The following is a 26722-nucleotide window of genomic DNA, read 5'->3' as shown; positions in this document are numbered from 1 at the left end:
TTATGTTTGTCTATCTTTTAAAAAGATAAAGAAAGCGGGGCAGGAAGCGGGGAAGGTAAACTAACTAGTTTGGCTGTTGTATGAGTTAAAAGACTATGAAGTGCTGTGATCACAACTCAAAATCAAGACTGTCTCATTCCAAATTAGGGTATCTGCTTCTTTTGAGTTTGGGGTTTTTGAGGGCTTTTCATAAATTTCTGAAGCAATAACTGTTCCTTTTCAAGCTAGTCTGTGTTAATTATCCATAATCTGTAATTACCGCTTGCAGAACTCAGGAGAAAGAATTGCAGGCTTGTTCCTGCCTGGTGTGTTCCCTTCCTCTCCCTAAAGTTGTTCAACTTGCCAAGCCCTTTAAAAGCCATTTTGCAAATTCCTTCAGTACTTTTTTTTTTTTGTAAATAGGGATCTAGGCTTGCGGTGAGTTGAGGAGAATGTTTCTGAAAGACTGCTTGTTAAAATGAATGAGCAAAGTGTAAGCTCATTGTTGTGTGCCAGGATTTATCAATATCTGAACTTCCAGCTTACCAGCAAGTATGAATTGCTTTTGCTCACATCTGTTAACATCTTTAGTTAAGCTTGATCAAGACTTAAGTCATGTTTTGTGATTACCACTCATTATAGCATCTCTTGCTGATAAAATTACTTCAGAAACTCAAATGACTGTCTTCAATCTTTATTTTCTAGGCTGCACAGTCAGTGCTGATTTCCCTTTTTGAACTCAACACTCCAGAGTTTACAATGCTGTTGGGTGCTTTACCAAAAACATTTCAGGATGGAGCCACAAAGCTTCTCCATAATCATCTCCGGAATACAGGCCACAGTGGTCAGGTATCTACACTTCTCTTCTTATTCTTTCTGAAGTTACTGGTGTTTTGAACATAAGTTCATTTCAGCAGAGTTATTTGTGAGAGCAAGAAGGTTGGTAGAGGAGGGGAGGCAACACAAATCTCGTGTAGAAGTCTGTCTTTAGTAGCAGATACCAGTTTTTATGGAATGCCTTTTCTTTTTCCTCCAGAGCATGATACTTTGTAACGTGTTGCTTCCAAGTAACTTAAGTTAGAATGTGCTTTTTAATATCTTCTACTGTGCTCATTTCGAAGTTATACCTGATTGAAGTTACTAGTAATTGTTTAGCCAATCCAAGAAATTAAATAGGAGCTCTTTAAATGTTTCTGGGCACTAGAAAATACATACAATAGTAAGTTAAAAGGGAATCTGAAGTCCTACTGGAGTATCTCTTCTCACATCTCCTCCTCCAGGGATCAATGGGAAGTCCTTTAACAAGACCTACTCCACGCTCCCCAGCAAGTTGGTCAAGTCCTCTCACTTCCCCAACCAATACATCACAGAACACTTTGTCACCAAGGTAATGTAGGCTGGTGTTGCTACAGTTCTGCATCTAAGGCTTCATTACATGTTACCCAAAATTGTAATCCCAGCAGTGAAAGCTTGGAGCAAATTTTGCACAAAGTGACAGATGCTGAAAAATAATCCACCTTCCTCCACAGAATGACAGTACAGTGAACTGCTTAGCGTTCCTGGAGGGTCTGAGAAGTGCCAGGGCTGGCCTGAGGTGGGAAGGGCTGTGCACCTTGGAGTGCAAATGGATTAGTAAGAGAAGGAACAGAAGTGTTTATCTCTAGCGAATATTAGAATAGGTCAACTAGGTCATCAAGCCAAACTTAATATTAGGGAGACTGAAAAAGTAGGTGTTCATAATGTTCTGGTCTTATTTTGTGGTACTGATGTTGCCAGTGAAATGGACTTGGTAATTTTGCTTTTAGCAATCAATTTATTGTGAAAACTGTTGAGTTTTATCAGTCCTCCTTACTTTGGAACTTTTTTCAGAAAGAGAATTCCAGTTGTTTCATATTCATAAGAGTAAAACAGGGCAAAAGAAGTTTGTTTCTTCAGGCAGATGCTGCTACACAATGTAGCTCTTCCGTTTGCTCGCTACTCCCAGTGCTTTCTCTATCAGTGGCAGTACAGATACTAAAATGTACCATACCACAATTTTGTTATGTGGAGAGCCAGCTTTCTTCCTTAATGTGTTTCAAGAAAAATAATAATTTTGTTAGTAATCCTTGAGTCTCTGTAGTTCCATGTGAATGTTATTTGAAAATATGGGGTCACTAAATAAATCAATCTTAATTCCTATGTCCTTCTGCGTGGCCCACAGTGCATTTGATTATGACACTGAAAATATGAATTCTGAAGATATTTACAGCTCTCTTCGTGGAGTTACTGAAGCCATTCAGAATTTCAGTTTTCGTAGTCAGGAAGATATGAATGAGCCTGTAAAACGAGATTCCAAAAAAGATGATGGCGATTCGGTGAGTATTTAAACTCGGTGCATCTTGGTATAAGCAAACTAAGCCAATGACTGATTTATTGTAGATGATAAAGCATCTTTTTTCAGTAGGTTTATATGTTTCGACTTCTGAAATGCGACATTTCTCCTAAATCACTTCAGAGATACGTTCCTAGTTTTGAACCACATTTTGGAAATGAAAATCCTAATTCTAAGCACTAGATGTTTGTTAATTTTAAATGTTAGCAATTTAAAAATTGATTATCTTGCAAAACAGATGGAGTTCAGTTTTTGAGAGGTCTGCACCTCTGTTTCTGTTTCTTCCAAAGGTTTTATTTCATTCTGTACAAAACCTGTAGAGGTTTTTCAGTGCTTTTTCAGATTTACTGAGCTTGCGAAATATATATGTTTAAACATGGTTTAATTACTTAGCATCAAACTTCTGAGATGAAACGCTGACAACTGTTTCTAGTTCATGATGATTTTCTTTTTTTTAAGGAAAGCAAAATTTAGGGAACTGTTTCTAAGACTTCTTATTTGAAGGCTAGTTTGAAATTTTTGAAATTAATAAGTTTTTGCTACATAGATGAATTAGTAATGTAGTTAAGTGAAAAGTGTAATTGTGTATTTCATATGCTCATATGATACTTCTTTTCTTGCAGATTTGCAGTGCTTCTGGAATAGTAGACCTACGAGCAGGAAGTGGTGTGAGTGATACAGGCCGAACAGCTCTTGATAACAAAACATCATTACTCAACACAATGCCACCCCACTCTTCGCCACGCTCACGAGATTATAACCCATACAATTATTCTGATGGTATCAGTTCGTTTAATAAATCTGCTTTGAAAGAAGCCATGTTTGATGATGATGCAGAGCAATTTCCTGATGGTAAGCTTCTAATTGCATTCTGTGCTAGATGAAAAATGGTGAGATTTTCCATGTTTTAGTTCAGTTTCTGAATCCATCATTAGCAATAGATGTATCGTCAGTGCAAGGTCTTTGAGAGGTTTTTACAAATACTCTGTTTCAAATTAGTTTCTTTGTTAGTAATCCTTTTGAGGGATGTTGTTGGATTACTTCGTATTTGTAGAGATTAAGGGTAAAAATTAGACAGTTACTGAACTATATTGTATACATCTGGTAGCACATCCTGTTGCAGTATTGTCAATATAAATGTACTTATTAGATTGCTTTATGATTGAGATTATAAGCGGGGGGGGGCAAGATTTACAGCAAGGAAGTAAAACTGGATCAAACCAGTTTGGGAGTTAGGTGCAAGATTAAGTATTTTGTTAGTAACATATTTGTATTTGAAACATGACATTGACGTTTTATGTTGATTAAACATACAAACAAAACAAAAAAAAAAACCTCAAACAGTTTTTACCAGGAAGGTGGTTCATTTAGCCCATGTAAACCTAGGAATTCGGGCTGTTGTTTTGTAGGCTTCTAGAGCTTCCTGTTAATATTTCTCAGTATATCTTTGGGTAATTTTTTTTATATATTGGTAAGGTTCCAAAGTATCACTACTACCGTTATGTTAAAAAGTAGTAGGTGGCTTTCATAATCTGGTATTCATTGTTGCTGATATAACTTATCAGTTATAGATAAGTTTTTAAGTAAACAAATTTCTCACTATTGAGAGAACAAATGAATTTTCACCCTTCTGAGTGTTTTGCTTCTATCATCTAGCAAAGATGTGTTATAAAAACTGATGAAAAACAAAGCTGTTTTCTGATGTGATGTTCTATAAGCCGGTTCTAAGTTTACATTAAATGAAAAATAAATCCAGGTAAGGTGCATTTCTCTTTGTTTTCTCCTCTGTTTAGTGAAGAGGCATATGGCCAGTTACTATCTTTTGAAAAAGATTGAGGGGAAAACAAATTTTTACAGATTGTGTCATGTAAATACCAATAATTAAATACCTTTGTCATCCACATACAGAGCCAGTTGATCATTGATTTTCTGTATTACAGGGATCCTCTTACATGGGATAACCCTCTTTATCCAGAAATATGTTGTCAGAATGTATATTGCATTAAACCAAATGCAATCTGTGCTGTGCCAGCATGTTCTGGTTTTGTAAAACCTCATGCCTGGCTGGAGTGAAGCATCCCCATCCAGTATTAGTTTGTCCTGGCTGGAGGAGTAGTGCAATGCATTATTTAGGCCTGCTCTTTAATGGATCTTAAAAAAAGTACTTGCATTCATTCCTGTGTTCACCTTTAGTTTTTACATACATTTGTGTGTTACTTTTAGAATTTCATTGAAGATAACTTTGAAAAAGTCTGCATGAAAAAAGATGCACTTGGCAAAATACTTGGTGCCTACAATCCCTCAGTGAGGAGTTGCATGCTTTTCTTATAAACCTGAAGTGCTTGTTGGATGTTAGGTTTTAATCTTCAGAAAATCCACAGATTTGCTGCCTGTTAATGACATGAAGTCCTGTCTCTGCTGGACTCCCAGCTATCCTCTCACATGTTACTTGGAAAAAGATGTAGAAATACAGGGCTGGATGGGAAAACTGTAGCTGTCCATACAGTCCCATCAACAGCACTGAGGCATTAATGTGTATTCTGCAGATGGTTTGTCTAACAGTTGAAAATTTCCAGTGGAGGAGATGTCACAGTGTACCCCATGTGGCCTCTCTTTTTTTTGCCTCTCTTAGAGTAAAAAGGTTTTTGGAGTAACAGCCTTAATCTTCCAACCACTAGCTTTTTTTTTTTTTTTTTTTTTTTTTTTTTGCTTTCCCCCAAGGAAGACGCTCTTTATCTAAAGCATAGGGAGACCCAGCTTTCTAAGTCACTTCTAGACTCCTTAAAAGCAGTCCACAGTCTCTGATTGAAAGAATGTTCCTCTTCAAAGAAGCTTATTTATTTCAGTTTACTTCCATGGATTATGTTTTCCAAATATCTTCCTTTTTATCTGCCACTTTGTATATGGGTTTAAGGTTTCTGCTTCTGTATCTTGGCTTACACTTACCACTTTTTTTCTTCCAGACCATTCCTCTGATTTACCATGCTAATTTTCAGTTTTTATCCTGTTCTCCAGAATGGTTGCAACTGCTCTTAAATTAATGTCATCTGCAGATTTTATAGGTGGTCTCCATATTCCTTCAGTAGCATTAACAAAAGCATCAAACAGAACCAGGCTCTGCACAGACCTGAGCAGGGACATCACTCATATCCTCCCAGATTAATAGAAAGGCATTTATAGTCCGGTCACCCTGCAAGTGATTCATCAAGTTTTGCACCTGCTTTTTTGGCCACCATGCCTGCATAGCTTCTGTATTAAGATACAGTGAGTGACAGTAGGGAAATTTTTATTAAATTCAGGATATACCTACATGTTCCCTTTTAACCCCTACACTGTTAACCCTGTCAAAAGGATATTATTTGAATGGTTTGAGAAGAGCTGGTCTTCATCAAATATTCGTATCTCTTAATGCATATTTTTAATTCATTCAAATGAAGAAGTTGCATCTGCTTGTCCTCATTTGTGTTTTCTTTCTGAAAAAGAAATTTTTTGAGAGTAGACTTTGGATACGACTTCTTTTATACTTCTCCATTCTTACCTGGAAAACATTTGGAAGTGAAACACTGGGTGCTGAGTCATACAGAGGAGTGGAAAATATAGGCTGTGAGGGCACATCCCTCTTGGTTGTTGTGTTTTCCAGGAATTCCAGCTATTTCCTCCTCTAATGGAGCTTCTTTCCTCCCCTTATTCCAGCAGGGAATGGCTGCTAACTTCTCCTCTCTTTACCCCTTCCCTCCATATATTCAAGTTGCCACTTCTTTAATTCTGGTACTTCCACACTGAAAATAACTTCAAACAGATGTGGGTAGTTTCGCTAATTAAGTGTCAATATGCATTCCCCAAAACAGGATTTACTATAGCTGTAATCCTCACAGTTTGGTAGAACAAGTGTAATAGTTCTGGTATCTTCCTTCTGCAAAAGTGATTGTCCATTCTGCTCATCTGTACTAATTAATAACTTGCCTAATGCAATTTCACTCTGTCCTTTAGGCAAACATTAACGATCCATTTAGAGAGTCTGCAAAGCATGCATTAACACAGAGGCAGTAGAAGTGCTTGCAGAAAAAAGCTTCTGCTTTCAGGTGCTCATGCTCCTGATTATTCATGCAAAACAGAATGCAAATAGGAATGTTGGGTACAAAACCTGTGATTTTTCAAGTAACTGATGTGAGGTTTTTAAGATACTTGATACATGGTATTCAGCTTTTACTTGTTTTTTTGTACAGCACTTGTACAGTGTACTTGTACAAATAACTTGTACGGTTACAATATTGAATACGGTAAGGTAAGATGTTCAAGGGCTGTGGTTTCTCAGTATATGTCCTAATAAATTTGTTACAGAAAATGTACTTCATGTGATAATAAATGGAATAATTTTAGGAAAGATGCAATACAGAGACGTTTACATTTTATGCCAATACTTTCAACCAGAAAAAAAAAAAGTGTGTTTCTGTTAATGTACTCAGAAGTCTCAGTGCAAAGATGGAAGCTATATGCTTTTCTTTCTTAAAGGCTAAATGGGTCTTGGTGGTGGAATAAAGGCAACAACTTGATACTTAATTTGCATTAAGACCATTTTTAAGTTTCTTGACTGTTTGTAGATCTCTCCGTTTGCAGTCCAGTGTTTATAAATATGGGTCGTGTTATTAATGCATGTTTCCATTATCATGGAATCCTCTTGAATCAAAGCTAAAATCCAGAGCTATCTCTCATGACTGTGATCAGGAACCTCTGTGGGACTACTGGCCTTGGTTTGGTTCTGTTTGAGCTATTTTGTATCAAGCATCATTCTTGTGCATTTTTTTCCCGTTTGTGTTAACAGCCTAGTTATTGCTGTGAAACCATGGCTTACGAAAGCCTAAGCAATTCTGCAATACTAATGGAGAACAGGCAAATTTATCATTTTGGCTGGAAGGGTCATATAGGAAAGGTGGCACTGTGTGTATAGATCAGATTTAATAAAAGAATACTTTTCGCTCTGGATATTGCAAGCATAAAAATTCTTGCAGTAAACTAGCTTATAGGGTTTTTTTGCAGTACTGTTGTAGGGTTTTTGTGGTGATTGTAAGCTTGTTGAACAATGCTGGTGCACTGAAAATGTTGTAGCCAAATTGCAATTTTTGCAGACAAATTTGGGGAAAAAACTAAAAACATGCTAGAAAGCCAGCTAACCATCCTAGAAAATACTTTCAGTTGTACAGCAGGCATTAGCATTTTATTTGCAATGATCTGAGAATTGTGTTTGTGTATTCCTTTTTGACAGAGCCTCCCATGGACCATTCTGATCTGGTTGCAGAGTTACTGAAAGAGTTATCAAACCATAATGAGAGAATTGAAGAAAGAAAGGCTGCCCTGTACGAGCTTATGAAGTTAACTCAGGAAGAGTCTTTTGGTGTTTGGGATGAGCACTTCAAAACAATACTACTTTTGCTGCTTGAAACACTTGGCGATAAAGAGGTAAATTCAGATTAATCCAGTTAAGAATGTTAACAAAGCACATGGTTTACTTTCAGTATCTTTGAAATTTTTATGGATTATAGGAAGGTCACAAATTCCAGCTAGTCTTGAAAAACAAAAAACTGTGGAAATGGAAAAATGTCATGCAGTCTGAATGCCCTTACGGTGAAAAGGGCATCAGTAATACTCACCTTCTCAAGTATTCTCATTTGTCAATTCCCACGTGATAGATTAAATGAAACATTTTTCACTGGGATTCAAAGCTTATCTGTTAATAGTCCCTGGTGGCATCTAGAATAGCAAAACATCATATGTGGAAATGCGTTTAAAAATATATTTCTAAAATGTGGTAATGCTCATTCTGATGACTGAGTTCTGTGTGATTATTCTCTACAAGGGCCATGTTTTTGAAATTACTGAGGACCAAAAAGACACTAATACTTGTTTTAACTTTTAAATAAATAATTTGTAAAACAAATTTCAAAAATGTATTTGCATAATGTGATGCTAAAGGTTTTATCGGCACTTGTGAAGAGTAAAATTGTTTGTAACAACTTCTGGGTAGCATAGATAACTCAGATTAGCAGTGTGTTTATGATACGCCAACTGAATTATCTGCAACAAGAGAGATCAGGTGAGAAACTTAAGGATTTTTTTCTAGCTTTATTTGTTAACACTAGGTTCATACTGTATATATGTGTAGAGCATAATCTGATATTTTTCCATTATCAAAGACTCTTCCAGCTGCTAAATAAATGCAAAAACATATGTCTGCTTAAAGATACATGACTCATTTATTTTAATATTAAATCTTTAGCATGCAATTAGAGCATTGGCATTGAAAGTTCTAAGAGAAATTCTAAGAAACCAGCCAGCAAGGTTTAAGAATTACGCAGAGCTCACAATCATGAAGACATTAGAAGCGCATAAGGATCCTCATAAGGAGGTTAGTAATCAGTTATTCTGTTTGTTTGAGGTTATGACAAATTATCACAAAATGAAACAAAAAACTGTCCAAAAACTGTCTGAGAAATTAATCAGATCTTACTGAGGAAGTAATTTGTTTAATAATCAAGCATCAGCCATTGTTTAACATGGGATGCAAGAAAAAAAAAAAAACCCTGCAGTTTTCTAAGCTCTCAAATGCTTAATATCAGCCCTAATACCAGTTGCTTTGGATGCTGTCCAAGAGGACATAATAACCAATAATGTGTCATTATAGCTCTTAAAGGAGTAGTTGAAGGGAGTTTTTTCCTTGTGTGACATCTTAAGCCCAATGCAAGTGTCCTGGAGCTCTACAGTAGACAATGCTTTTGGATTTCATTAAGGCTCATGGTTGAGAGATAGGACTGAACATAGCAAGGAATTGTCAACCCTTTCCATTTTTAGCCAGCTCTGCACCACTCAAGAGCATGGCTCTGAACGTTGTTAGGGGAGGATGCATGGGAACATATCAAAGGGAGGAGTTGGTTGTGGCTGAGAACAGCGAGGGGATTCAGAAGTAGAAGGATAACTGTAATCTTGCTCAGAAGTATTTGGATACACGCATACATAATAAAGGATAATGCATGTGGATATAAGAAACACAAATACAGTAACCACCCCAATATTAAACAGTTCACATCAGTGTCACTGCTATGGAAAGAATCCGGGTTTATTATTAAACGAATACATTTTCTCACAGCCCTCCCTGTGCAAGGGCACTTACTCTATATGGAACTTACTGTGGAATTCCAGGTTTGGAAGTTTGACTGCGGTTCCTCCCATACCAATGAGTTTTGTCACTCAACTGCTACTCATTTCTCTCATTTCCCTGCACCCTCTTGATTTGTTTCATATACTGTATTTATTACAGTGTCTTGTCCCCATCTTTTCTTCTTTGTTACTGCGTTTTTTCTCTCTCTTGGTTTTGTGTATATGAGAGAGAGTTAAGGGGACAAGGATGGAGAGAAACAGTTGTGGAGGTTTTTGTACATCATGGATGTACAAACCCCTGGTTTTGTATTGCAGTTTGTCTTGTTAGATGGCAGATGCCACAACTGCAGCTGCACTAATATGAAGATCTGATGTGAATTTTCTCTGTTGTTGCCTATGTTGTATCCTGAGCTTCTGTACCTGTTGACTTCCTACCTCTTGTTCTGCTTGTCCTGCGTACTCTTTAGGCTTAAAGTCCTCTCTTGTCATAGTTTCTTCCAGACTTAGAGGGGAGGAAAAACAGCTAGATTGACTTCATGTCATTAAACATGTTTTGAGATGAATGCAAAAACATGCCTTGTCAGTGATCACTGACATAACAAGCAATAACAAATGACAACACAAGAAATTACAGTTTCCAAAGGTGGTGATATTTCAGTATGTGGTTGGAGGGTATTACGGAGTAGAGAAATTTCAAATCTGATTCAACAAGCAGGTTTGAAAAACTGATACACATGTTGCTGAAGACATGGATTAGCCACAGAATATTGGGAAGAGCCCTGTTTTCGGGAAAGTGTGTTCAACAGTTGGAATCTTATAAACAGATTTTCAAAGGGCCCTTCATTCACATATTTTTACAATGTTGTAGAGCTCTTGGTAGGAAATTTTCATGCTCAAGACCATTTCTGCCAGATAACAGACCATAGTAACAGTCTCTTGTAAATAATTTTTCCATGTCTTTTACTTATTCTTTGAATAGGTGGTGAGATCTGCGGAAGAAGCTGCTTCCATGCTGGCCACTTCCATTAGCCCAGATCAGTGCATCAAAGTTCTTTGTCCAATTATCCAAACTGCAGATTATCCCATTAATCTGGCTGCAATCAAAATGCAGACTAAAGTCATAGAAAGAGTATCTAAAGAAACCCTTACTCAGCTTTTACCAGAGATTGTGCCAGGTCTAATACAGGTAAGGAGAGAAGAAAGAAAAAAAAAACCAAACAAACAAAAAAGAAACTGTATATATAAGAATTGCAAAGACATTTTAAAAACAGTATCACTTGGCTTTCATAAAGAATTGTATTTGTCTGATAGTTGATGGCTGCTTTGACCCAAAATAACGCAGATAGTGGGAACAAACTCTTTGATTGGCAGGTAGCTAAATTGTAACTGGTTAGGACTCAAATCTCAGTAGCAAGTGAAGTACTTGTTATAGTTAAGCTTGGTAGATACTTGTAGTTATAAAATAGTTTTTTGTTGTTATTATCTTTTTACAAGTTGTAATAATTTGATCTGAAATTGTCCATGCTGTATTTGTGTATAATTGTAGGGTTTTATCACTTGGGGCTTGGGGGAGGCAAGACGAAAGCAGCAGTTGACTGGGAAAAGTTTAATAAAACAAGGCGGCTACCAGAGGTTTCTCTTCCTTTGTTTTTAAAAATAAATTCCTTTCCACCTTATCAAGAGCCAAGATACATTAATTTGCATGTGATGGATAAAGACTTTACAGAGTTTGACAGCTGCATTTCTGTCTTTTATGGGTGTGATCCAATCATACATCCACAGGTAGAGGCAGAGAAGGGGCCCTCTGAGAAGGGGCCCTGTGAGTGAGACAGACTAGCAAAGTGGCAAAAGGAAAAAAATCATTAAGGAATGAGATGGGAGTTAACAAAAGAATCTTTAGCTGTTAAGAGAATACTTCTTTCAGAGCAAGGAAGCTCTAAATTGAGTGGTCTTCTGCTTTAAGTAAATATCTGTGTAATCTGGAACAATTTCTCTTATGTACTCCCCTGTTGCATGACAGCAGCTCTGTTTTCAGTGTAACTTATGAACAGGATTGTGTGGGTTTCAATTTCAGTCTGGAAAATTATTATCAATGGTGATTAATAAGCAGCCTGCTTTTTAAGTGCATGCTCTGTATTTGCGTGTTTGTTTTTTTGTTGGAATGCTTCATTGGGCTACAGTAGCATTCATTTACTGCAGACTTCAATGTATTTATTATAGTAAATAACTAAATAGCTTTCTGAGGCTTTTAATCATTAACTGATAAGGTATTAATGTTAATTTTATTGCTTTCTAGGGTTATGATAATTCAGAGAGCAGTGTTCGTAAGGCATGTGTTTTCTGCCTTGTAGCCATTCATGCAGTAATTGGTGATGAACTAAAACCACATCTCAGTCAACTCACTGGCAGTAAAGTAAGTAAAAGATACTATTTAAAGAAATCTCGGTTCATAATTGCATGTATGCATTTGCATTTTGGTTGCAATTGCCAGAAAGTTTCATAAAAGTATATACTTGAATGAGACTATCAGGGCTATTGAAATCCTTCGAGGATTAATACAACTTGATCATAAAATGTTCCAAACTGAAAATCCATAGATCCTTATGCCAGTGTACGAACTTTAGCATTAATATAAATACTAAATTATGTTTCTTACTGCTGTTTAATGGATTTAGTTACTGGTTGTACTCCTGGTGGTAGTGATAATGGCTATACTCAGCGTGGCTTTTCCTATCAGTATTTCTTGTCTTGTTTTTCATGCCAGTTCTGATTGGAAAGCAATAAATGTAGTAAGTAGATGTTACATACAGCAGTTTTACTTATTCTCCTTTCTTGTTACTTTGTTTTCATCAGTCCCTTCAGTACCTCTAATTTGAAATAATAATAGTAGTTGGTCTGTGCTCCTTTTTGGTTCAGGATATTTATGATTTTATTGACATCTCTTATGTACAGTTCTTGTATGCAAACAGCTGTATGTTAATTGTGAATCTCTTTGTCCTTGGGAATAAAATAGGACAATTAATTTTTGTATTTTTGACTAAGACAGTTATATCTTAAAAATACTCTCTGGCAGTGATTGTGTTGAATGTGATTCTAGACAGTATTGGAAGCTTTAGTAAGTACCAGCATCAACAACTCTAACTAGAGGCTTGAAATCTCAATATGGACTTCAAAGGAAAAAAAAAAAAAAAAATCCAAACAAAAATCCTACCTTATTTAGAACAGCATTGTTATTTGAGGAAAATATTCCATCTATGTTAATCTAGCTACCTTAGATCATTCTCTTCTTTACATCCTTAAAGAAGCTTGAGCAGTTTCCTTGTGACAAATTTTGCTGTGTTTAATGTTTTCACTGGCAAGTATGTTACCATTGAATCAACTGTGGAAAACGTAATTTTGCTTTTGGGGAAAAGAAAATTATTTAATGTCTCCTTTGTTGTACCATAACTGTAGTCTGCACAAAATAGTACTGTAGTAAGCTGCAAATACTAAATACTACTAACTGTAGTCTGTTGCAAATACTAAACAAAGTGAATTTCTGGCTTAAATTTGCAGATGAAATTACTGAACCTTTACATCAAACGTGCACAAACAGGCTCTGGACCAGGAGATACAACAGCAGATATGTCTGGACAAAGCTAATGAAGCTGACAAGAGTTAACCACTTCTCCTAAAGCAAGGGCAAGGCCCTCTTCAGCGAAAGGAAAATTCTCGCATACAACTTTTGGAACCTTTTTCTTGGGTTTTTCCCTTTCTTCTTGTTGTTTTGGGTTTTTTTGTTGTTTTGTTTTGTTTTTTTTTCTTTAACCAATGGCTGTCCTCAGCCTGCATGTGACTGTTGCAATAGAATTATTCCAAATCCAAGGAAAAACAGTATTAACATCAGTTGATCAAAGCAGAATAAAATTTAAAAATAATCTAATCCATCAGTTATCCCGTTCGCAATCCTCTGTGTCTTCCCATTAACTTTTGCCAGTGTTATTGTATTAAAAAAAGATTTTTTTAATGCTAATTAAAAAGGTATGCTTTAAGCTTCAGAAGTTAAAATATAAATTCTGTTGCTTTTATTCAGCTGCAGATAACATTACTTTTTTTATGCTATTTTGTTTGAGTATCATGTCCTTCGCTAGAAACAAGAAGTGATGTGAAACAAGGCTGAACTAGTCTGAACTGCAGTGAGACTTGTTCACTGTGTTGGTGGTTCATCATCTTTATTTACAGCTTGTTTGGGGTATTTTGGAGATTGAGAAATATGCCTATAAAAAAGCTGGATTGATCCAGTTCTGTAAAAGTGATATTGTTCATTGGTTGTATGTTTGTTGCATAAATAAGAATTTAGTGTGTGCAGTAGAGGACTGGTACAACCAGTACCTCTTAATGTGGAAGACAGCCCTTTCAGGGTAGCATTGCCGACCTGGTGATAGTGTGGCAGTCTGCTTTTTAGCAGCAGAGTTAATGGTCACTTGATGGACGTGAACCATCCTTGTCACCTTTCGTTCTTCAAGCAGGATGCTTCGGAATGGAGTGCTCTGCCCAAGCATGCTCAGTATGTATTTATCTTTATCACTAGAATGTTTCCTCTCAACCTAATTGCTGGAACAAGTAGTCTTGTATTGTAACTCACATGGGATTTTATGACAACAGTGCAGAAAATTATTTATTCGTTACCTTCCTAAAAGCACCAAGATTTTCTGCATTGAATTTAAGTGGGGGGTGGGGGGTGGGGGAATAGTCACAAATGCTATGGATCTTGCCACCTCTTAATTAAAAAAAAATATATATATTTTGGATGAGTTGGGAAAGCTGCACCAAATTATTTGCATGGTTTTCTTGAATAGCATCCTCAAGACCCATCTGGATTAAGGTGTGGAAATGTTTCCAGGATTTGTTTTTCCATTTTTGAAAAAGAGTTAGTTTATTGTGAATAATGGTTCTTTGTATTTATGAACTTGATAATGGAAAGAGAACAAAGATCAAGTAAATGTGTCCCTAAATGTTGTCTTTTTCTTTTTTTCTTTTTTTCCTTTTTTCCTTTTTTTTGGTCTTGGATATAAGCGGCAAGCTAATTAACTGAGAACTGGGATGAAACAGTGCCCTTCCCAGGAATGATGGAACTTTTTTTTTCCCCTGACTTTTTCCCTTTGACTGTGATGTTGTCTAGTTGTAGGAGGTGTATCCTGGTCAGAGAGAAAACAGCGATGCCAAGGATGATGGTCTATGCTAGGCTAAAATTCTCTCTACCTCTTCAGGGTGACTAATTTTTGACTGAGCTGCTGCATATAGCACCCAGTGGAAGAACTATCTACAGAAAATCTTTATTTTTTTTTCTTTCCAAATTATCAATTAATGTGTATTCAAAACGCTGTTCTTCAACATTGCAGCCAAATATCATAACAAACAACTTACACACTTTACTTGCTAGGAACCCTGAAAATCAAAACTGAATAAAAATTAAGTCAGATGCTTGTAGTTACATGAAAGGTTGTTTTCACTTTAGCTTGAAGTGAATGCTTAGAAAGTGCTAAGGTGTGGTTGTTAAAGCAGCAATGCCATTGCAGAGTTTTATTTGGAGGAAAAGTTGTAGAAATATATATAAAGACTTAAAACCAAGACTGTCATAACTTGTCACTAGCCCTTTTAGCAGCTACACCAAGAAAATAGTATCTCCTCTTTCTTTCCTTGTTATGTGTAACATCCTTGTTGTTTTCTACTGTTTAATTACATTGTGTATTTATAGTTCTATGCTTACCATTGTGCATATACTGGCAATAAAATGTACATAACATTACTTTAAAAATTAGCAATGTATACATTCTGGTTTTCTGTTTTATTTGATCATATGCTATAAGAAAAATCATAAATGTGATTGATACAACATTGGTTAAAAAAAAAAATCTTAATCTTCATGTTTTGTGTGTCCAAATGATGTTTCTTTATATGCTCTTGTTACTAAATCTGACTTGGCATTTGAGAACATGCTGTGAAAATAGGTATGCTAGCCAAAAATGCTTTTTGGAAGTTGAAGAGAATCTTTATGAACACCCAGTTTCCTTCATCTAGGCAGGTTTCTTGTTTACTCTTTCATTTATTTGTATGTTATACATTGTTTGCATTTTATTTTTTTAACATTTAAAAATATTTTTCAGTCTACAATCTTGTAGTTTACATTTTAATTATATAAAAGGTCACTTTAAAAAAAACTGCACAAATTCTAAGCTTAATAGTCCTGTATGTTATTCCTGCTTTTTATACAGGTAATACTTATTTTGAGAGGATCACTTCAAAATGACTGCTGTTTGTCATCTTTTTGAAGATGCTGTTTCATACTGAAAAAATAAGTTATTGAAACATACAGTATATATTCTGGATGAACCTATTTTTTTTAATGTGTAAACAAAAGTTGGTAAGAAAGAAATGTTTTTATCCCCTTACATGACTGAAAATTTTTGCTCCAGGTAGGGGTGGAGGAAGATATTTACGCAAAGTTTGTCCCTCGCTTTTGCTTCTAAGCCATCTTTAAATGTTCGAAGTGTGGATATACTATGTATTAAAAATCTAAATGCAATATATTTAAATGAATATTTTACTTATCATAGGTCTAGTTCTGTTTCCAACAAAGACGGGGCTGCTATAGTGGATAGAAGCTGTTTATATTACATGGAACCATCAGAATGTAAGAATTTTCAACGAAATTATTTCCACTGCAGCCACTTACCAGCTTCACTGCATTGCTTTTTGCCTTCATTTCCTACATTATAGATAAGACATTGGCTCAGTTAAATTTGAGCAATCCTTGGTCATGCCTTATGTTTGGAGGTGGTTTCTCTAATGGATTAGCATAAGTATCTGGGAAAAAGTAGGACAATTGTAAGTTGCTGTTCTTTCAGAAAGGGTTTCTTTATGTTCTTTCTAATATTCTGTAAAGATAGGTCATTGCAATCATTTGAGTACTGAAATGTAATTCGTAAAGTTTGGGTTTGGGCTTAAAGAGGAAGAAGGGAGGAAAGCTACATGCAGAATCAGGATAGGAAATGCATGTCTTGGATGTCTCTGTCGTTTGCTTTAAAGAATTTTGAGTAACACGTTATGGTCAGCTGAAATCTTAGCAAGGAAGTCGTGGTAGTAAATGTAAATTGAAAGGGGAGCTTTCCTGTAAATTTTCCTGAGTTTGGTTGCTTGCTTTGATTTTTGAAGATAAAGGTTGGAACAGATTGAGTTGTGTTTATTATTTGTGGTCTGAGTCCCAAAGCAAAAAGAACAAACATTTGTATCCTGAAAGGCTTACATATTCTTAGTAGTTTCTGTCAATGTTTAAATGTTTGAGTAAATTCACAAACATACCCATATAAAAAGCCTATTGAGAATGCACGCCCGAACTGCTCTTCAGCAAAAGAATTCAAATTCTGAACATGACATTGTCATAAAACAGTAAACTGCTCAGTTTTGCACTTCCAGTCTACTTCCAGGTAAGATGAAAGTCAATATTCATATTACATTCTGTAAAGAAAACTTCTTAGATTTTCTCCCCTACGTTTTGTAGTTAAGTCTTCCAGCTCTTTAGAAGCATATACTTTAAAGATTTGCTTCATATATTATAAATGTTTTCTTAAACAGATTAAAGTTTTTCTTTCTGTTTTGGTAAAATGTGGAAGATTTTCAGTAACATGGGAAGTTTGAGAAACTAATTGTGCCAGTCTGGCAGGTGGAAAAAAAATCAAACTTAATTTACTTTTTTTTTCCTGTATTGTGTATTTAAGTATATTTTAAGACTTCAGGGCTCCCAAGATGTACAGCTTGGATTATCCCAATTAAAGAAATTCCTTCTTTTGCTGATGGGATTTTAGGATAATGAGCATGTTTACTGAGAAGTTCGCTACTAAGGGAAGTTTGCTAATGGGTAATTTCTGCTCAGACAGAATCACAGCTATGTTTGTAAATTGCTGTTAAGCAGTAACTCTTGGGAAATTTGAAATGTATTTTGCAAGCAGTTTTGAATACTGTATGATTTCTATCAAATCTAAAAATTCTGTAACTCTTGATCTATTTTAGGTAGATACAAGTGATCCTAAGGAAGCATATTTTGAGGGAGTAAGATAGGAAATAATGCTGGATAGCAAAACATGGAAAATACCTTTCTTCAGTGGAAAAAATAACATACATGTTATTACAAAACATAACTGTTTGATATCCAGACTTGTTACCATTGGCAGGAGGTAGAAAGGTAACTAAACTTTATCTTGGGCATCAAAGTTTTACAAGGCTTCCATTTTTATTGTGCTTCCTGCCCTACATTGTGCTGTTGTCCACCAATGCAAATCTTTGGACCTCTATAAACTCATACTGGAGTTGGCACTGGTGTCAGTTCTTTTAACTGTCAGGCTAGATTCGAAGGTAGTGCCTGTCTGTCCAACAAAGGTTTATACCAGTAAAAACAAATATGTAGATTTAAGATAGGCAGTGGGCAGGCATTCTCAGAAGTCAGCTAGACTGGTTAGTTATATTCCCTTGCCATCTATTCATCTCTGCCGATGGCAGAGCCAACAGAGGACCTTGTGGGAGCTCCCTTAATCTATTCCAGGCAAATCACACTGGGGAACAATCTCGGACTGGTCCTCCAGCAGCACCCTGGGATCAGGAACTTCTGCCAGAGATGCTGGTGAAAGTGAACATCTGTCCTGGGCTTTGAGGGTCTGCCTTTATGGGGGGGTGAATAAAGGTAAATTTGTTAGCACAGTTTGTTTAGCCTGAGCATATGTAGTTCACATGAAAATACCAGGGAGGACAAGGAAACTCTTGATTTCAGCTTGGTTTAAACAGATGAAGTGCAAGCCTGTGGGGGGAACTGGATGTGTCTGTTTCAATTAGAATTGCAGATTAGCATGCTTTAAGATGCTTAATTAATCTGTCTGCTAATCTGAAATAATACACTTGTAACTGTAACGGTAGACAAGTGAAAAAGCCTCTAATCGGGTAAAATAGTAATTTCTGGCCTGTTATTTTTTTGTCCTTTCAGCAGAATTTAAACTGATGTGGGTAAAACATTTTTGCACCATACTAAATGACATTAGAGTTGGTTCTATTTTATGTAGAGAAATTCTGAGGTGTTTGATAATCATTTTTGATTTCTCAGATGACAGCTGTGGCTGTACTGGCCAACTAATCAATTGAACTCTTTTACCCAGACAAAACTATCTGTTTTCCCTAAGGCATTTTCATGCATCGTTATTTATGTATAAGAAGAGAAAGTATTTATGTTAAGTATAAGAAGTATTTATACTTAAGAAGAGAAATCTTAACTGGGTGTTTCCTGATTGTTCAGAAATTCTTAAAACCTTACTCAGAAGTAATGCTGGTATCACCAGAGGCTGCCCTTCCTCAGAAGTGTATTAATGAGCCATTACTGCTTAAACGATGCAAGAAAGGAGATTTTTACCCTGTTAGGAGGTGGAAAACAACAGGGTTCATACAGAATATGAGGAGACAGACATGATATATATACTTTAACCCCCTGTAAGTTGTAGCTCTTGTTCTTAAAAACCTTAGAAAAATCCATGTGGTTTGTACTGTTTTTAGGAAGGGGATTTTCTTGGAATACAGAGTATCTTGCTTTCTGCATTGGGAATTGAGAGGAAAACACTGATAGTGGAGGTTTTTGTCCAGAGCCAAGACAGCAATGTTAGAAAATTGGTTGACCTGACAGAGTACCAAAGCTGCCTCAGAGCCTTGGGTGAAAGGGGACTTTGGCCATTAGGAATGAGAAGTAACGGAGCTGTCTTGTCTGTGTCAGAACGTGCAGGAAGCCGACATTGCCTCAGCAATTTGAGTCCAAATACTGGGGTTTTTTGTTTTAGGCTACCAAATAGGTACACAGCAAGCATAGAATAGCAGAAAAACAAACACTTGAACTTGTCCATCTTTACAGGCTTCTGAATCTTCTACAAAAAAAACAACTCCATCCTTTGCCACAGTCATAAAAACCTGATAAATTTTGATTCAGGTATGATGCGATGGGTTAAATCAGAATTTTTCTGGGCAGTGAATGATCTCAAATGATCTCTATATGACAGGTTCCATTGCAGGCCTTAAATTCTTCCTAAAAGGCAGCAGAAGAAAGCAAAGGTAGTACCTACTATGCCTCCGTCCTGTAAGATGTGAAGTCAGTAAGACATTTATTCCTAAATTCATACCTCAGCACCTTAATTGCACCGTCTTGGGTTCAGAAGTAAGTTAAATGAGGAATATGACTATGGAGGAATAAATTACAGAGCAGTAACACCCTGCAATGGAGACTTTTCGGACTTCATTTAAAAGGGGATAGATCCCATGAGGAAAGGAGCATACCCTGCATTCTTCAGAAAAAGCCAAACCTGTGTCTTTTGTAAATTGACACTCAAGGCACTGGAAGCAATCCGTATTTCTTCTTTGCATATGCAGTTAGTTCTTAGAGTGCCTCATTTCAAGGAGACACTGAAGCAAGTCCAAGCACAGGGTCTGGTACATATCTGATGTATCTCATCAAAGCGATCAGAAGGAGCTGTTGAACTATTTGGTGTGCTCAGTGCTGTTACGCATGCCACTCTGGTCAGATACCCTGTCATGTGTTACCTTGTCTCTGTGCTCTTAGTGTCCTAAGATTTCTACTGGAATTTAGAAGGTCTACCAAAAACGTTCTTCATGTTTTTTCCCATTTCCCCTTTCTTTTTGTTGGCAGCCCTGCTTCTCAGGATTTCTTCAGTATCACAGAGGAAGGACTGGTAAATGCAGCAATTCTTACAGTGCTTCAACGTTAAGCAGGCCCAGATTAGGATGTCTAAAACCATCTAAGAAGCCAGAATAAAGGTGGCAGGTGGATGTGGAGAATGTGTGGGCATCGCTACTTATCCTTCACTGCACTGAACAGGCACAGTGCATTGCTGTTAGCAGTGATTGCGTACTTTTGCCACCTTCAGATGACCAGAGGTAGCAATAGGACTAGGTTGGGTCAACTCTTAATGCGTGAGGAGATGGGTGGAGAACTGCAAGCCAGTACGGCGATGGATCACACGCAGAAGTTTTTCTTGCTTGTGTTTGTTACCTGTCAGTGTTCAAGCTCATTATAGTAGTGGCAATGAAAGCAGTCCAACTAACAATGTATATAGGAGACACAGAGAGGTTGGGTACTCAAAAGTGCATAGAAAGACAGCCTAGAAATATGTTTCGGCACCTTTCACATATGTCTGATGGATCCATAGCCCATCCAAGTAGGGAGTATTGTCTAAATGTGAGTACCTCACTGTCACACAGTGATTTATGTGAACATGGTCGCCAATGTCTGGTTTGACAAACTATTTTCATTCCAAAGGTACCCTGCAGTTGGCAGCAACTGTTACACAATCAAAAAGAGTTCAAAGACCAAATAGGACACATCAAAATAACAATACTTCTCTCCTCTATACTCTGATTTGGGGTTTAAGTATGTGGGGATTGCTGCTGCATAAATATAAACCTGTCTTCTGATTTTAAACTGACCCAAGTATTTTAAGCACAACTGAAAATCATCAGTGGACAAAAAAAAAATCCATTAAATAAAATGTTCAGAATACATGCTGAATTTACAATGTCTCACATGGTACCTGATTTAGTTTTTCCATGTGTTGATGTCTGCAGAATAATTTTTATTTGCTAAAAACAGAGCAAAGATGACATTCTGCATATATAACCAGTTATAATACCACTATTTAATGTCATTTGCTGTAGTTCTTGGGCAATCAGAAAATGAAAGTAAGGAGTCTGATCACTATAAAAAAAAAAGGGTAGCAAATTGAATGATGCCTTTAGGAGACCTCATCATTTTGGATGCTACTCATGGAAAAATCCAACAAAGTTTTCAGGCACCGTATGCTAAAGTATTTCACTTCAGCACAGATCACCCACGAGCAAAACGTTCGCCTCCCCACCTTAAATTTCAGTTTGGACTTTGCATGCCATACACAAGCCTTAAAGCAAGAGATGTTTTAAATAAATAATGTCTTGTTGTTTGTGTATACAATGCTCCTTTGCTGAGATCTGTTTTAGTAATTACTGTGCAGATTATGAAGCAAGAAACAAATATAGTCCCTTAACAATAAACAGTACAAGGTAAAAAAACTCACCTTATTTGTCCCCAAACTTGCAAGACCGTGTAACCACATACCTTTATGTCTAGAGGTTAGTCAAGGGCAGCAGGTGTGGGTGCAGGGAATATGCAGTGCTTCACAAGGCAAAATACCAGAATTAAGTATAACCTGGGAAGTTTATCCTGATTTAAAAAACTAAGCTACACTTTACTTGGAAGTTTTACCTGGATACTGTTTGCAACAAAGATCATTCAAAACACAAAACTGTAAAGAGAAAAAAAAAAAGGTTTATATATATAGTGTTTAATTTCAGTGTGAATAATAACATCTTTCCTATGTGTTCTGTCTAGTACTTTCCATGCAAGGAACTCAAGGCTTCTGTGAGTGATAAGCATCTTGTCAACCCTCAGAGGGGAAAAGAGAGGGGCAAATTTTCCACAGTGCTGTTGCATGGAAGTCCACAAGTTTTCATTCTGCTTTGCTTCTCTATGCTGTCGGGAACAGTGGTCGCAGTGATATATGATGGTTTGTAGCAACAGCTTTTGTAGCCACACTCTCACAAGTTTGAAATGGTTTGCACACCCTGAGGGGCAGCCATAACACAGGTCTTGAACTTCTGCCATTTTTAAGTAACGGGTACTTAGACCAGAGCAGCCTTCATCATTTCACCCTCCTGTAATAAACACCCCATCTCCTCGAGGCAGTAGCTTTTTGGATATAACCAATGACTTGGGTTTTTTTAGTCTGCATAAACGTAAAAGACTGAATGGGCACATTTGCTGTGATGCTCCTGCGTTTTATTATGGCCTCTACCCATGTGGTCAGCGGAGCCAAAGCTTTGTTAACAGCTGGCAAGCAAATGACAGAGAGGGCTGAAATCAGAGAACTGAATTACCTAGCCTTAACAGCTCTCACTCACTATCCGCACTCAAAACATATGCGGTAAACCCAGGCCAGTAGCCTAATCTGCAGCTGCGTGCCCGGGCTCCCCTGGGATGGCTGTTTTCAAGCACAGCAAGTTGTCTGTCTTGACATAAGAACAAATCTAGGATTTGTGAGTTGTCATGTTTGTGTTACTTAAAAATACCAAAATTAATTCTAAAAGGGCTAGTAGTGAAGTCTACTGTGCTAGAAATGAAAAAGAGGAGTGTAGTTTTTTAGTGTATATATGTGTAGATGTATATGTGTGTGTATATATATTAATAAAATAGGCTACTGATTAGTCTGGGAATCTCAATTGCTTTTGCTCACAAGTCCTCTCCTGGAATTCACAGAAAAAGACTACCAAACCTGCAGCTTTCCCACCTGCATTTTGACAAACCAGCATCAGCCAAAAGCAACAGGCTATTTGCGGGGGGGGGAGGGGGGGGTGGGGGGGGGGGGAGGGGGGGGTGGCAAAGTGCCTGATAATTTAAACCCACATGAGCTCTGTGGGATACGCATAGAGGTGGGAGCCATTCTGTGCTAGGGACTGAAAGCTCTTCAAGTCAAGGGGAATCTGTGGGTTTACTCTTTCCATTTAATAGAAATACAAGTCACAGAACAGAACAAGTGCCTACATTCTATGTGGGAAGCTCATGTCAGCCCCAAGGGAAGACTCTCAAAGTGGTTTGAGGGATGCGTAGTCCTTTTTAATCAGTGCACAGGGAAATGGGGCTTCCAAATACAATCAACTGTATACATTTGACACCTTTGCCTAAACCTAGGGCTGGAGACAGACTGATTTTATTTTACATCTTGCCAGTAGATGGAGCAAACTGGATAGCAGGATACATACTCTTTTTCTACAGTCACTGAAATAAAATTAATTATTTTAAAAAATGCAGCAGTGATCACTGGGACTCACGCAGCCTTTTACATCTGCTAGGAGGGTGCTTATTAAGAGTATGCAGTTACACATAGACATGTTAAGTGGAAGAATTAACCTTGAAAAGACTCCTCTAGCTCTCATCCTTGCTGGAACAAAGATCAACTCGTGTACACAAAGGCTGCTGTGTTACGACAGCCTTGAGGTACCTAGGTGCCTCTTGGAAGACAATAATTTCTTAGAATCACTAAACCAGCAGCCCCAATTGTTGTCCGCTTTTCTGGACCGCGTTGCATGTGGGTGTTTCTTTCTCGTCCCATGTTTACAGTTCCTCTTCTATTATTATTCTGTTCTTTGCTTTTTGTTTGTGGTGTTTGATGTTGATTAAGAATGGTAAGTTAAAGGAGAACTGCCTTATGAAAAAAAACCAGCTAACAGTGTTGTTTATTTGAATTTTTTTGGACTGTTGCCTGTTACTATCACGTTAATAAGACGTAATTCCTTCTTGACTTCCAGAACCTTGCTCTTTGATATTCTGATTTTCATAGCCTGAGTGTTGTCACAATATTACAATATCTTTTTAAAGTATCTTTTTATAGAATGAACCCCAAGGAACAAGCAATGTGTGCTTGTGTGTGGATGGTATTTAAAAAAAAAAAAAAACAAAAACAAAAACAAACAAACAAGCTAGCAAACTGCTTCTATTTGTCAGTAGTCCTTCCTACTTCAAGCAGAATGGGTGCCCTCTGCAGGTAACTATTTTCAGATGAGGTTTTTGGATGTGTCCCCCCATTTTATTTCTAAGCATCAAGGTCTTAGCACAATCGATGAGTACTGTTTTGTGTGTTTTACAGTACAGACTACAATCTTGGCTGCAAACCCAGGCAAGCAAATGGCACTGAGACATAAGTGCACCAAGCAGCTGGTTTTCATCCAAATATGATTCTTCCCTAAATTGCGCATGTGAGGGGTGGGGTGGGTGGATGTTGGAGTAAATATTTTCCCTGCAGTTTGACAATGTTTTCATTGTAGTTTTTAAAAGTCTTTTTAATGGCAAGAAGGTGTAAGTTGCACTCTGTAGTAGCCTGCCACTTCAGCTTGTATAGAATGAACAGACAAAAGGGATACCGTATAAACACCACTGAGAAGGCATCTTGCTTGCCTTAAAGAGATCATTGCATATTCCACCACTTTTGTTTTTCTTTTCAGTCATACAACATATAACTTGCATTACAGTGTTCAAGTACTCCGAATGGACTGCACGAAGAGGGAGCTGTATGCCTCTCTGAGGCAGAAGCGCTATGAAGTGCTCTTTCTGCTCGCTTTGTAACATGCAGCTCTGCTCGGTGATGCTCTGATGGTGCAGAAGGGAGGGGCGTTGATCAGTGGGGATGCTGGTGAGGTCTGAGAAGCACTTGATGTCACACCAGCTTGTAATAAAGACTTGCAGCTGTGCGGCAGGTAACAGCACAGCAAGGTTGGGGAGCAGGAGAGAACGTGGGGACTAGCCAAGACTTCAGCTACCTGCCTCTTCTGGAGAGAGTGATACCAGCAAACTTGCTGGCAGCAGCTAAATATGAAGGTGTGAGATGAACCCAACTGCAACTTTAATCTGAATGTGTGTATTTGTTTTCTCTGTCCTCTCTCCCATCACTGCAGTGACCATCTCTTAGCTGAGCACAATGCTTCATCTCATCCCAAAATGCTTTTCTGGCACAGCCAACCTGAACATTATCACCATCACCAGTATCCCACCAGCAACAGCAGCTACCTGCGGTAAGAAAAGAACGGCAGTGATTAATAATAATTATTATTATTATTATAATGCTGGAACACACAAGAATGCAGACTGCACAGCCTTTGCTAATTCACAAATTCAAGCCTTCAAATAGTTGGTGACTGTAGACCCTTTGAGAAAAGTTTGAGCAGTACAGTCACCACAGCAGAGATTTACGTTACTATAGCTCCATGATTTTCACAAACCATGCCACTGTACATAAGTTTTAGTGATAGGAACATTTTACTGCTTAAGAGAGTATTTACAGATGTGTTAATTTTTTGTTTCTTTTTCAAATTACATTCGCAGTCTGTAGATAAAACTCTGTTTATATGAAGTAGTACAGACTTATAAATACCTTGTTTCATGTCTACTTTGATTATCTGCTGAAGCTCAGCTGACCTGCAGGATCAGGACTATGGGCTTCTTGTTCTATCAGCTGAGGCACACTGGCTAAATGCTTTGCATTGAAATTCTGATGCAATATGTAGCTTATTGCATCAGCATATTCCTGTGAGCTATGAACCTAATTTACCTCTTCATGACTAAAATATTATTTGTGTACAGTATTCAAATTTTTCTTATAATTAGAAATTATTATGCTTTGACAAGAGCTAAGCTCAGAGATTCCAGATAATCTTGATGTTAACTGAGTTTCAATTCATAATGTGGTTCACTCTCTGTATTAAATTTTAACTTATTACTTTTTGGCTAAATACAAGTATGTAAACATGATAGCGTTTAATCACCTACCTCGATATGCCTTTTTGTATGTTGGTAGTCACATGCCTATTCCTACATCACAACATTATTTCTGTTCTTGTAGAATTGTTGAGTAGCATGTTTTTAGTAGAAATGTGTTAAGTTTTAGGTTTAAAAAAAGCAAAGGAATTAAGGCTATATTTGGGTTCCAAAGTGTGAAACTAATCAAACTGCAGCGGAATTTTATAAAATAAATACACTTCAGTGCAAAGGTCAGGGTGATATGGAATTTAGATTGGCTAACACAAATATGTAGCAAACACCGCACCGTTTCTATTGTCTCAATCAGTAAACCAGAAAAGAAGAATGGGTCCTGGAGTTCCCTGATGCAATCCTCTTTACAAGTGATGTGCACAGTTCCCAGTGCAAAAGGAACCAAACAGCAAGGGAAAGTGAGGATGTCCTCTCACACTTCCAGTCCCCACTTTTTCAGCCTCTCTTCAGCCTGGAGGAGGTGTGTCCCCTCCCGGCTTTTCTCAGGGCCATGCTCTCTCAGGGCTCTCAAGGACATCTTTCACCATGTCCTTGTCTGTCCTCGTTTCCTCCCTGTATTTGCTTCTGTTTCCCCACCTTTATCCAAGAGTCCCTCTGAAGTTGCACTTCCCACACATTTTTGAGCACCTGCCTTTAGGTTTGGATGGCAGCATGCACCTGTGTTTTGGTATTGAAATGCAGCGTAGGGGGGACACTTCCATAAATTAAAGGTTGTGTACAGGAGCTAAGAAGATTGGCCCCTGAAGCCGATTACCATAAGCAGAAAGGATACAAACCAGTTCAGC

The 26722-nt window shown here is 37.4% G+C and overlaps 1 protein-coding gene across 1 annotated transcript in view; it reads left to right on the top strand.

The window, feature by feature from the left end:
- Window positions 1-13422, top strand: part of CLASP2 (cytoplasmic linker associated protein 2) — an 84559-nt gene extending 71137 nt beyond the window's left edge. Inside the window, exons 26-34 of the mRNA XM_010291711.1 lie at window positions 685-828; window positions 1260-1366; window positions 2180-2333; window positions 2974-3202; window positions 7614-7807; window positions 8625-8753; window positions 10482-10688; window positions 11799-11915; window positions 13058-13422. Of these exons, the coding sequence (XP_010290013.1) occupies window positions 685-828; window positions 1260-1366; window positions 2180-2333; window positions 2974-3202; window positions 7614-7807; window positions 8625-8753; window positions 10482-10688; window positions 11799-11915; window positions 13058-13144 (1368 nt within the window). The 3' untranslated portion in view covers window positions 13145-13422. The remainder of the gene's footprint in view (window positions 1-684; window positions 829-1259; window positions 1367-2179; window positions 2334-2973; window positions 3203-7613; window positions 7808-8624; window positions 8754-10481; window positions 10689-11798; window positions 11916-13057) is intronic.
- The last annotated feature ends 13300 nt before the right edge of the window (window positions 13423-26722 follow it).

This window comes from Phaethon lepturus, unplaced genomic scaffold, assembly GCF_000687285.1.
Source record: "Phaethon lepturus isolate BGI_N335 unplaced genomic scaffold, ASM68728v1 scaffold11677, whole genome shotgun sequence".
NCBI classification, from domain to species: Eukaryota; Metazoa; Chordata; class Aves; order Phaethontiformes; family Phaethontidae; genus Phaethon; species Phaethon lepturus.
This window is presented reverse-complemented; position numbering and strand designations above follow the sequence as displayed.